At 44.9% G+C, this 12,949-nt stretch overlaps 1 protein-coding gene across 3 annotated transcripts; it reads right to left on the bottom strand.

The window, feature by feature from the left end:
• Positions 1 to 4,549: 4,549 nt before the first annotated feature.
• Positions 4,550 to 8,234, bottom strand: LOC136489973 (uncharacterized). Of its 3 annotated transcripts, XR_010767454.1 has the most exons (8): positions 7,954 to 8,234; positions 6,418 to 7,852; positions 6,134 to 6,351; positions 5,961 to 6,044; positions 5,830 to 5,889; positions 5,628 to 5,754; positions 5,335 to 5,556; positions 4,550 to 4,918 (listed from the first exon to the last, which is right to left on the bottom strand). XR_010767454.1 is itself a non-coding variant. In XM_066486478.1 (7 exons), exons 3-7 carry the CDS (start codon positions 6,239 to 6,241, stop codon positions 4,896 to 4,898), a joined length of 402 nt encoding a protein of 133 aa, XP_066342575.1. In that variant the 5' UTR covers positions 6,242 to 6,351; positions 6,418 to 7,852; positions 7,954 to 8,234; the 3' UTR covers positions 4,550 to 4,895. The 3 variants fall into 3 exon arrangements, 1 of the variants encoding a protein (XP_066342575.1); XR_010767455.1 differs by having other exon boundaries at positions 5,335 to 5,754; positions 6,161 to 6,351; XM_066486478.1 differs by lacking the exon at positions 5,335 to 5,556.
• Between the last annotated feature and the right edge of the window lie 4,715 nt (positions 8,235 to 12,949).

The raw sequence follows: 12,949 nt of genomic DNA, 5'->3' as shown, positions 1-12,949 counted from the left end.
TCCCCTCCATTCTATATTTTTAGGAGAGAAGCTATAGGAGTACATACGAGGATGGAGTCGCCGAAGCTACGCAAGAATAGGACAATAGGGGTACACGTGAGGAAGAAGCCGTACGACTACACAAGAGAGCTACACTAGGGCTACCACCATTAGGATATAGGATTGAGCTTAAGGTTAAGGTTTACGTCCGCACTCCAAGTTGCATGTAGGAATGGAGCCACGACGTCTTTGGACCGCTGTGATAGAACTCTGATATCTAACATAAGGCCAAAGGCCCACTCCATGTAAACACGAACTATGTATTATGTTTTGCCCGCTATCAATAAAAGTATGGTTTTTGATATCAATCTTGTTTAACTGTGCGTATCAGCTACTGATCTAGGGACTAATACATGGTGTACAGAGGACCCTGAAATAGGGGCCCGACACCAATGGTGCCCTGGAGGATTAACAAAGAGTCAGAAAAGAAGGGTACAACGCTTGAGAAGCAAGGAGATAGAAAGAGATCAAGCTCAGAAATCCACCAAAGCTCAAGCATGGCGCGCTAAGCAAACAACCGATAAGGGTAAGCCATTGGCTGATATTCAAATGGTTTTTCTCTTAGCTACAGAGTTCAGAGCTAGCTTAAGCAAAGACCAAGAAAGCTCTGATGAAAAGGAGTTTGAGGAAGCAGTGGCACCGTTGACCCTACAATCCCAACAAGCTATATTCGACAAACCAGTTAAGCATCGGCACTTGAAGCCCCTATACATGAAATGATTTGTTGATGGAAAGCCAATGACTAAGATGCTAGTCGATGGAGGTGCTGCTGTTAATTTAGTGCCATATACTACATATCGGAAGCTTGGAAAAGGTCCTGAAGATTTGATCAAGACCGATATGATACTCAAAGACTTTGGAGGCAATGCATCTCAGACTCGGGGGCATTGAACGTTGAATTGACGATTGGAAGCAAGACTTTGCCTACTACTTTCTTCATCATCGACGGCAATGGTTCCTATAGTTTGCTGCTTGGGCGAGACTGGATCCATGCCAATTGCTGCGTACCTTCGACAATGCATCAATGTTTGATTCAGTGGCAAGATGACAATGTTGAGGTTGTTCAGGCTGATACATCGGTTAGCGTAGCTACAACCGATACAACAGTTTGGGAACTCGAAGACACTGAGTGCTTTTCTAAAAAAGTCTGGGAAGGAGGCTCCATTCAAATCAACGATGACAGCCAACAGCCGATCAAAACCATCGGCTGTGAGAGTTTGTTTTAATTGGAGCCAGAACAAGGGTTTCGCATCGGGCCAAAGAATTATTAAGAATTGGATATTAAAAGCCGATGTGTCCAGTATTTAGAAAAGAACTTAAAGTAGCGCTCAGATACTTATTTAAGTATGTAAATCATGTTTCAATAGCCGTTTATTCATCGGTTGTAATAACCGATATCAGATGGTATCGCCTTTAGAATAAAAAATAAATAAATATATTAGCCTAAGAGGCAAAAGCCGATGCAATATACATTGTCTATAGAGCAAAAATATCATACAAACATCTTCAACCAAAGTATTGATTATTTCAAGCATACAACAAGCATTTGGATTGAAGGAAGATCAATATTTATTACAAAGCCGAATGACTGCTTTCATACAATAAGAACAACATCGGCTAAAAATTAAAAGAAAGCTTCTATCGGCCTATTGACCGATGGTAGTAACCTCCCCCCTGAACTTGAACGCGCAGAGCGTGACGAAGTGCCAGAACACGGGAATAAAAGAACAAGAGAGATATGATAAAGGTTTGAGTCCCTGCCTATAAGGCCAGTAGGGTATTTATATCCATCGAAGAGAAACGACAAGAAGATACAATACACTTGTGAACCTAGGGTACAGCCGCGAGTCTTAAAGATAAGGATGGTGACTCAACGTCCCGACAGTATGCTCGTGAGCTCAAGAGATAAGGATGGTGACTCAGAAAGAGTAAAAGTCATCGCTACAGTAAACATGACAGAAACATCTTCCAGGCACCAGCGCCCAGGACAGGAGTAATTGACACAGGACAAAGGATCAGTGTTCATCAATGTCAGGCCGTCACAGTTACATGCATAAAGGATAAATTACAGACACAAGGCGTCCCGGATCATCTTTACCGCACGTAGGCGGATTTCATTAACTTCCTTGATGACCTGGATGTTTTCATCAGCAGTGCCTGAATCTGACTTGATTTCTTTATAGACAGCCTGGAGTTGCTGATAGTGTGTTCGGCAGGACTGGAAAAATACTGTTCCGGCTGATTGTTGTGAGAGAAAAATATTATTCTGGCAGGACATGAATAGTGTTTTTGTGAGGTGGCTGGCCAGCCGGCAACCAGCCAGCCAGCCAGCCGAACACGGCCTGAGCCTTTGGGCATGTTTGATTCGCCTAGGAGATACTAAATTTAGTAGCTTTTAGTCATTTTAGTAACTTTTTAACCAAACGCTATGACTAAAAGCTACTAAAAAGGCTTTAGTCTTCTCTAGTAACTCTGGAGTTAGAGCCTGTTTGGTTCGTCTAGTAGCGACTAAATTTAGTAGCTTTTAGTCACTTTAGTAACTTTTTAACCAAACGCTATGACTAAAAGCTACTAAAAAGACTTTAGTCATCTCTAGTAACTCTGGAGTTACTAAAGGCCTGTTTGGTTCATCTAGTAGCTACTAAATTTAGTAGCTTTTAGTTATTTTAGTAACTTTTTAACCAAACGTTATGACTAAAAGCTACTAAAAAGGCTTTAGTCATCTCTAGTAACTCTAGTTACTAAAAGTGACTAAATCGTTGAGTAACTACTAAAGTTTAGTAGCTCGAATCAAACACCTCCTTACTAAAAGTAACTAAACCGTTTAGTAGCTACTAAAATTTAGTAGCTCCAACCAAACACTCCCTTAGTTTTCATCTCTTCAACAGCCTTGCTAATGAGCTCTGGCACTTCGGCTTTCTTCTGTTCCTCTGAATGGATGGCAGCTCGGACTCTCACCAACAGACCTTAAAGACGAGATTCTTCAACTTTGAGTCGGTTGATCGTCTCATCAATTTGAGCAGGGGTCTTTTTGAGGTCTTCAAGTTTTTTGCTTCAACTCGATTAACAAAAGAGCATGTTCAGGTCATCATTGACCGAATAGCTGATCAACTACCGGGATGGAAAGCAGACTTGTTGACACGAGCTGGGAGGCGAATCCATGTGCAGTTTGTTCTTACTGCGATGCTCGTTTATCTTGTGATGGCCATTGATTTGCCTCAATGGGCCACTAAAGCGATTGACAAAATTCGAAGAAGCTATCTGTGGAGAGGGCGCAAGGAAGCACGTGGGGGGCATTGTCTCGTGGCATGGGAGACAGCCTGCTCTCCAACTGAACTAGGAGGTTTGGGCATTTCCAATCTCAAAAATCTTGGCTGGGCGTTACGCGCAAGATGGCTCTGGTTACAGAAAAAGGAGCCACACCGTCCTTGGTCTGCACTGTCTATACAGGTTCCTGTTCAGGTTCAGAAGCTTTGTTCAATGGCAATTATCTCTGATGTTGGCAATGGCAAGAATACCTTGTTCTGGACTGATAGGTGGCTTCATGGGCATTGCATTAAGGATCTTGCGCCTCGACTCTTTGCTGTGATTCCGCAGAGAAAGAGAAAATTGCGTACTGTGCAGCAGGCTCTAGTCAACCGGACTTGGATCTTGGACATCAAGGGTGCTCTCACAATAGGGGTCATCATGGAGTATTTTCAGCTTTGGGATCTCCTCTATGATTTTGAGTTACAACCTGAGGTGGAGGACTCTCACACATGGAAATTATCAAATGGTGGACAGTACTCCGCCAAATCCGCATATGATAGCTTTTTTGTGGGGAAAATCCTTTTCAGGCCATGGGAAAGAATTTGGAAAACTTGGGTGCCTGCTAAATGCCGCTTCTTTCTATGGCTTGTAGCGCATAAGCGCTGCTGGACCTCAGATCGTCTTGCACGACGAGGACTGCCTCATCCTGAGAAGTGTCCACTTTGTGATCAAGCCGACGAAAGCATTGATCATCTCCTAATCGAATGTGTTTTTTCAAGGCAATTTTGATACTATATCTTGAGGCAGGTCGGTCTCCACTCTCTAGCTCCACAGCCATCTGACAATTCATTCGATGATTGGTGGGAAAAAGCAAGTGCAGCAACTTCTGGTTTAACGCAAAAAGGTTTGAACTCACTGATATTTCTGGGAGCATGGATAATTTGGAATCATCGCAATAGCTGCGTCTTTGATGGAGCAATTCCTAACATAGCTGAAACCTTGAAGTTGGTTGGTGATGAGCGTCGACGGTGGACATTGGCAGAGGCTCGTGGGCTATCTCACTTGACTGCCCTGCCCAAGTTGTTAGTTGATTTGTTGTAGGTGCAGGGTCGCTTTTTCTTTCTTTACCGGCGCAAATGTATCTTATGAGTTAAAGATAAGGGTGTGTGGGTGTGTGTTGTTCTATGGGTTCTTTACCCCCTATTTCTTCTTAATATAATGAAGCGCAGCTCTCCTGCGTTTTCGAGAAAAAAAAAACTTCTTGCTTTTTGAAGTTCTTTTGCTCAGCCAATTGCTGATAAGTTAGCCGATCAGCCAAACGCTTTTTGGCTTCTACAATTTTGGATTCATAACCTTCGATATAGGCCTCTGGAGAAAGAGCCGAGAAGAGTTCTGGACTCAGCTGATCTTTAATAGCTCTGAAAGCACTGCGGATCGGCTCAGCATCTCGGACCAAGTCAACGACGTCCTTTTCCAAATATCCTAGCATATCTTTCAGCCGATCCTTCACCTCATCGGCTAAAGGTTCGTCTGTCTGTTAGGCCGATATATTTGCTGAAATTGCTTCACCTTCGCCAAGGTAGTCTTCAATGCCCAGATCCAAAAGGCTAGAAGGAGGAGAATCTTGAGCCTACATATTATAAAGGAGAAAAAGTTAGAGGTGTTTGGTTCTTTAGTCGCTCTTAAAATTCATATCATATCGAATGTTTAGATACTAATAAAAAACATTAAATATAGATTAATTACAAAATCAATTACATATATAGAGGCTAATTTGCGAGACGATTTTTTTAAGCCTAATTAATCTGTCATTAGCACATGTTTACTGTAGCACCCGTTGTCAAATCATGGACTAATTAGGCTTAAAAGATTCGTCTCGTAAATTAGTCGCAAGTTGTGCAATTAATTTTATAATTAGTCTATATTTAATACTCCGTACATGTGTCCAAACATTTGATGTGATAGAAATTTTAGGAGAACACGTAAAAACCAAACACCCCCGAAGTCAGCCAATACAGATGCCAATGCAAATAATGAAGCTGGTACCTGTTTCAGCTGGGCTTCTCGACGGGGTAAAGGAACAGCCGATGTCGCACCTACACCTATTCGGCTGGTCTATAAGCCGCTTATGCTGATTTGTATGCCTAATTTGTTATAAAAGGAAAAATACCTTGCCAAGACTGATAAGCCTCGGCTGAAATCAACGAACGAATGTTTCCACGGTTGGTTGAATCGGATCAGATGTCCCAGGATTCACCTCTGAATCAGCTGGTAATTTTCTATTATTAACTGATGACCGGAAGAAATAAGAAATAAAGTTAACATGATGAGATTCATACCATCGGTTGTTTGATGAGTCTCCCGACCATCAGCAGTTGCTTCACCAGCCATTTCGTGTTGAATCGGCTCTAAAGGATCTGAAATTGGCTCATTGATATTCTGAGTGTTGTCCTGATCATTGATCGGCTAAATACCGGAGAGATAAAGACTGATTAGACAAAGTCGTCTCAAATAAATTTGACAAGATGAAGATCAGAGTACCTGGGTAGTCGGTGAGTTTGAAGGATTTTGACTTTTTTCTGTTGATTCCCCAATGTCCGGCTGTGAAAATCGGAAAAAGACAGTTAGCCGATAATTAAATATTTCCAGACAGTTTATATCACAAGAAGTACCCCAGCAATATCAGCTGACGAGATGTGAGGATTCGGTTCATCAGCACTATCGACTATTGGTTTGGTAACAGAAGATGGATCCACCTAAGAGGAAGATATCAATCAAAATTAGAAATTGCCCAATGCAATAGCAGCCGATGAGAATGGAAAACTTGTCTATCGGATGTTTTTACGTGAGCAGTCAACGGAGTTATACGCACCCTTTTTGTAGTGGACTTTGATGGCTGAGCCCCAGTTGCTTTGCGCTTCGTCGGGATCAATATCGGAGCTGGACTCTTCATTACCTTGGCTAATGATGGCGCATTAGCTCCTAGACGTGGATCAGGACACCACAATGCATAACCGATCGGCTGACCACTTCTGCTGACCGTTGTGGGGCTATATCAACATCCTATGAAGAAAACAGTCAGATTTTTTGAAGATCAAATCGTGCAATCAGGCTTTAGAAATCTCTTACCTCGCTATCGGCTTCAAAGTTGTTGCATAGACGTCGGCAGAAAGTTTTGACAGCATGACAAAAAAGGTGATCTTTCCATTCTGCCCACCATTGGCGGAACAGACTAGAACTGACTAAACCATATGCAACAACTGATGGGTCAATCTGAGGGATTGCCGATACAAGCTGACTAATCTTGTTACATTCTATGCCATCCTTTATATATTCTCTTGGCCTCAGCTTATCGGCAAAATAAACCTTGATTGGCAATTGTCCAAGCCCCAATTGACGAGCTGCTACTGATGGATTATAAAATTCATATGACGTTTGTTGAGTCCGACCCTAACAAAAATCAACCGGGAGCACTCCGGGGCTAACAATACATTGTAAGATTGGAGCACTATCAGTACAGACAGCCGAAAATCTGAACGCTGGGAGTTCAAAATCCTCAGCGCCCTCATAAGCGAATCATATCATTGCATCGTTGGTAAAACCATTATAAAAGATCTTGAAAAAATCGGCTGTGTTAACTGCAGAAGTTGGTGGCCAAGAAAAAGTCGATGCTGCTTCACCAAATAACATACATCGACGCCTTGTTGGTTCTTCGTCTTCTGCATAGTCAAAGGATGGAAAGCATTTGTCTTGATATCCCGGTTCATCACCTTTTGCATATGCAGATTCAACCATAGATGAATAAACTACCAAGGACCACCAAGATTACCAATGGGTTTCCTTTTCAGCAGTTTTACTGAAACTTGGTGTAACAAAGAATAAGCCGACCCAAGCAAATAATCTCCAAGTGGAATTTTCTTACCATGGACTAAGTGTTCTGCCATGCACTGATAGTTGCTAGTAGGACCAACACTTGTTCCACAAAAAATGAATTTCTCCAGCCACATGTTCAGAAAGGCTTTTGTTCTCTCTCACCAATTGGCCCGATTTTGGTGTGCCTAGAGACATAACCAGTCCATCCACCACGCTCTTTTGGATGGAGCTTATGTGATGTCTGCTCAAACATTCTGAAAGGGGAAATGGGTTCATTAATGTTGAGGCCGGTTATCATTACTACGTCATCTCGGGTTATCGTCATTGGCCCATTTCTGAACAGAAAGACATTCAGAGCATCAGACCAGAAGTGAGAAGCAGCAATCAGTAAAGGTTCATTCCTTTCCATATCGGACAAGGAGAGTGCAAGACATTGTCCTATTTCAATCTGGTCCCAATCGGCTTGCTTCCTAGCTAATATACGACGATACCAATCCCTCCAGCCCGCAGTTGAGGTCGGCCATGATCTAAAAATGTTTGCCTAATCAGACAAATTCATTCGAGACCTTTTAAAGGGGAGCCGCTGGGTTTCCAAGTTGATAAATTCAATCGGGTCAGGATTCCCCATAGGGCCGAAGAAGTGCATACCAGGATATTTGGCGTGAGAAATCAAGATGTCATCTCTCAGATCCTAATAATTAGAGGAAAAAAGGGAAATGAATCCAAACAGAAAGAAGCGGTCTTAAAATCCAAAATCTTAAATGACCAGAACGAAGAAGGATTCAAACATACCTTTGGGACATGTATTGAAGTCTTTTTTTTTCCAAATACGCAAAAGATTTGCGTCCCATTGTGTTAAGGAGAAGGATATGTGTTGAAGTCGCCATTAATGAAGAGACTTGGAGATCAGATCCAATCGTCGGCGGTACAGTTTTATGGAAAATGCTGCAATAAGGGGTGGCGCCGGTAGTACAGACGACAAGATTGATGGTAATGCGCCAATAGTAAAAAGATTTCTCTCTTATGGTTTTCCTCGAGGTGGCGGCTACAGTGATAGATACACTCAGAGAAGAGAGGAAGGAAGAAGAAAGCAAGAAAAGCCGAATGACGGAGACGAGGGCGTGAAGGCACAATTATAAAAAAAATTGTCCAAGAATCGAGAAGCCACGCGCAAGGTTCGGAGCAGATGGTTGAAACACGGCAAAGAGTAATGATTACAGGTGTAAATTTTAGAATAAAATTATTTTATTTTAAAATTAGGGAGTATCTATTTACACCAATTTTTTGAAATGATGCGCGGGAACCAAGACTTAGGGAAGACACCCGAAAGCCACATCTGGTAAAGAAGGATAGGCTAAGTGACGTCTGCGTCAGCTTAGGCGTGAAGTGGCTAGACTCAACCGATTCAAAGAGAGAAGGTGCCAACCGCATCGCCTCAAGCGTGAACATATCGGATTCTACCAGAAGGAAAAGCGTGGAGTCCAATTTATCTTAGCTAGGATGTTTTCTTTATTCTTCAAATTTTGTAATAAGTCTTATTCGACTAGGACTCATTTTAGGCACAGGATATAAATATGAGCTCCGGCTATTGTAAAAAAGAACACACAATCAATACGACAAACCTTTCGACGTCACGCTAATCCTTAGGAGTAGGGGTACTATAGAATCTTGGCGAGTTCTTCGGTGAGCAGGTCTGCATCGGTTTTCGATCTTCGATTTGCTTGTGAGTAGCGTCACGACTAGTGTTTTACCTTGTTAGGCTGCATCGTTTGATCTCTAGCGTGGTTTAATTCTAGTCAGTTATCGACTTATATCTAATCTTATAAGGCTGCATCGTTTGATCTCTTGCACAATCTAGTATAAGTTAATTATCGATTTATATCTAGTTTAGTAGGGCTGCATCTTTTGATCTCTTACTTAATTCGATATAAATTAGTTATCGATCTTGATGTGTTTAATTTATTAAATATAGCAAAATCATTTATCTGCCCGGTTAAGGTTAAGATTCATTGGCCTCTATCATATCGATCTGCCGTCTTATTGCTTCATCACATCAATCTACTTTTCTTTAACGCCAGATCCTGCTACATCGGCTGTTGTTTCTTAATCTTTAACCGGTCACAGTGTGTGTTCAGAGTCTTGTTTTGTTATAAGGAGGTCTATCGATTAATCATCTCTGACCTATCGGCTATCATCATCGCTGCATCGTATCGAACTGTTTCATGGAGACACTGGGTTTGAGTTTATTAGTTTATAGATCTGTTTACTAGCAGAGCATGGCTCTGTTCATTCACTGTGCTCCCATCATTTATGTGGCCGATGGTTTATGCTTGCACGTTTATAGCATGTTTTTATGATTTTGTTGAACTATCGATAGATCTGTGGGTTTTTTTTTTTGTTTCTATTTATTGTTTATGCCAACGCTGCATCATTTTGACCTGTTTGGTACCAATGATAGATTGAATCTGGCTAGTTCAAGGGTTTATTTATATTAAATGAATGATTGTTTACATGCTATACCTTTTTACATCACATCGGCTTCAGTCTGCCATATCATAATATCTTATCATGTTCTCATCGGCTCTTTCCTTAAGACAGCCGATGATCGGCGCTTTCATGCCATAATGTGTTTATGAATGTTTATCTTTAATATCAATAGATTTATGGATTTGATAGCTTTATTTTACTATCTTTATCAACGCTGCATCAGTTTGTACTGTTTGATATGGATGTTAAATTGAAACTAGATGGTTTTATGAGTCTGTTTATGTTAAAATAGACAATCATACACATATTGTGTTCTTTAAGATAAATTATCGACTCTGTGTTAATTGTTAAAGTATTTTTGTCTTGGTTAATCAGCAGATAAGAACTACGCTTACTTGTTTTATATCATCACACTGTCACGATATCGACTCTGTAGTCGATAGCCTTATTCATTGGCTATTTAGCCACACATTTGGAACCGTCTGGAGCAACAACGACATGTTCCGCCTTAAATTACTGGTCAACTTTTTCCTGGTCAATTGCATGTCAAATTGACTGGCACGTCCGCGAACTCGAAACCGGCTTGTCCAGAAGGACTTTCAGGCTTGCCGTGTGTCCCCGGCGCGGTGATCTAAATTTCTGCATCTACAGGACACTCCTTTATTTATTTTTTCCTCTCATAGTATCCGCCTTTCACGCTGATCATGAGTGCAACTGTGCATATAGCGTTTCTCTGCAGTTCTTCGATAATGCTGTTAGATCTCTCCCCCTTCCTTTTGCAGTCAGCACACCTCTAATTTGCTTGCTTTGTTTGGGTTGTAACATGTAACATTTTAATTCTTCCATTGGGGAAATGCATTTGCTGGGTTTATTGGGGCAGATGCCTCTGTACTTATTATGGGTCCACTGCAAGAGGAACAATGTGTAATTAGCCATAGAATTCCCTGCATGATGACCAAGTTGTAGGGTTGTAATCGAGTTGTACTCAAGTGATTGCACTTGAAACATTTTCCATTAGATACTAATTGGACCCTATTATTATTGTTCTTGCATAAGGGAAAGAAGATAAGAGTTTCTTCCTCCCAGGCTAAGGACATGCTATTATTGCGAATGTACCCTATGATTGGACATGGGGTGATTTAAAAAGTTAGCCCAGGAGTTTTTTTTTCTCGATCACGCAAAAGGTTTCCGCATCTTTGTATTAAGGTAGAGAAAATATTTAATACAACATGTCTTAGCGGCGCCCTAGGAGGTCAATAAGTTTTACATGAATGCTCGGACCCTCCCTAGTGTACTGCAAGCTATGCTATTACATTAGACAGAGATCAACCTAAATTGTGACACCGGCTAGGAGGCCTATGCCTGGGCTGTCGAACGGCGGTGGCGCTGCTTGCGCGGGCCACGATGATGTCTGGTGGGAACAACTCACGTAGCGCCTGCATATGAGTGGAGTCACCGCTGAACATTTTGTTGTACGCCTTCTTGGCTAACGTCGACGGAGACGGCATCCCGCTGGTTAGCCCCAGGCGCTTTATTACAAGGTACTCGCCTCGCTTGGAAGTCGGAATATGAGATATGCTCTGCGCTGCTATCCGCTTGCTTCGAGTGGGGAATGAGGGCAGAGTGTATCGGCCGTAGGCCGTATCCTCTATGGGCAGCTCCAGTAGAGGTGGCTGCCTCGGCTTTGTGATTCGCTCGGTGAAGCGCTTGAGTCATCTCTCGGCCGATGTCGTTTGCGGTGATGGAGTGCGGTTGAAGACGTCCGTCGTAGCCTTGGTCGTCGTGTCTCCCAGGGTGGTTGGCCCGACGTTGGCCAGCGCAGAGCATATGTGCCGGGGCGGGGTGGCCGGGTCCACGCCTGGGAGGGTATCGCTGGAGCGCGCTTCGGCATCCACGGCACCGGGCTGCCCCTGCACAGGCAACAACAGAGGCGAGTCCGTCGTCCACTGGGCACCCTTCACCGGAGAATGGGTGTCCACCAGCGATGCTTCCACTTCCTGAGAGGCGACCGGTGGATGAGGCGGGATTCCAGTCGTTGGTGCTCCTACTGTCAGGACGAACGAAGCGGCAAGCTCCTCCAACATGGGGTCTACCCAGGTCGGAGTCCCCTCGATCGCGCACAGCTCCAACACTAGTGGATCTAGCTCGAGGGAGTGGTGTGCAGCGGTGCCGTTGCCGGTGAAGTCGCCAGGCATGCCCATGCTGACGTCCCCCACCAGCGTACTCCGACGCCACCAGTGTAGTCGTCGGATTCCACCAGTGCCACCCGTGGCACCCCGCACGGCCCCATCCAAGTTCGGCGGACCATCGTTGGGCGCGTGCTGGGAGGTCGGTGGGTTGACGCCATGAACAGAGCATCGTGGCAAGTCGCGACACTTCGCCACCGTTGTCGCAGCAAACCTAGGCCACTTGCACTCCCTGGCGAGGTGGCGGAAGCCATGGCAACGCAGGCAACGCCATGGCAACCGGCAAGTCACGACACGGTGCGAGTAGGAGAGGCAGTTGAAGCATCTATCGCGAAGCTCTGTGGGGATCTTTCGGACCTACGGGAGCTGCTTTTGGCGATGCTCAACCGAGGCGGCTGCAGGTTGCGTCTCCTGCCGTGGGAAGATCTCCCGCCACCCATCGGCATTGGGGGCGGAGACCCGTCCGCGGCGGCCAAGGCGTTGGCGGGCAGTGATACGGCCATCCAATGACCGAGTAGGCAGGCCATGCACTAGCTGAGGGCATGGCCGACTGCATCTCCTCCGCCTTCGCCCAAGTCCCTGCCGCCCAGCATCTGCCCTTCCATGGCCTCAAATCATAACTGGATGAGTCTGGACGCGTGGTGGGGATGCAGCTACCGGCTTTGCTAGGCGACGAACGGCGTCGAGGTAGGATGTGGGGTGGTCATCGTCGGACTCCTCACCGTCTTCGTCCGCCCATCGATGGCTCTTTGTGCGCCCACCGAAAGAGCAACCTGGGTGGAACGGGGCTACGTCCGGTGAGAGGGAGGAGGGGCGGGCTATCAGGGGTGACGGGTTGCCGTCAGGCGCAGCCGGCCCCCATCGCAGGCAGATCTAGGTGGCCGGCTGGACGAGGAAGAGGTCGAGGGGGCCAGGGCCCCCGGAGCAGCAGGAGCAGGCGGGGACTTGCAGTCGTGGCGCACTAGGGACCGGCGTCGCGGCGGCAGGCCGTGCTGGCCTAGATGCAGGCCCATGAAGCCTCCCCTGCGCCGAAGGTTGAGGTCGCGGGACCTCTGTCGGCACCGCCGGTGAGGTCGCGGGCCGTGGCGGCGGCGGCTGCTGCCTTGCGGTGACCT

Source organism: Miscanthus floridulus, chromosome 10 (genome assembly GCF_019320115.1).
Source record: "Miscanthus floridulus cultivar M001 chromosome 10, ASM1932011v1, whole genome shotgun sequence".
Taxonomy (NCBI): Eukaryota; Viridiplantae; Streptophyta; class Magnoliopsida; order Poales; family Poaceae; genus Miscanthus; species Miscanthus floridulus.
The sequence above is the reverse complement of the archived record's forward strand: the minus strand, read 5'-3'. Positions and strand labels throughout refer to the sequence as shown.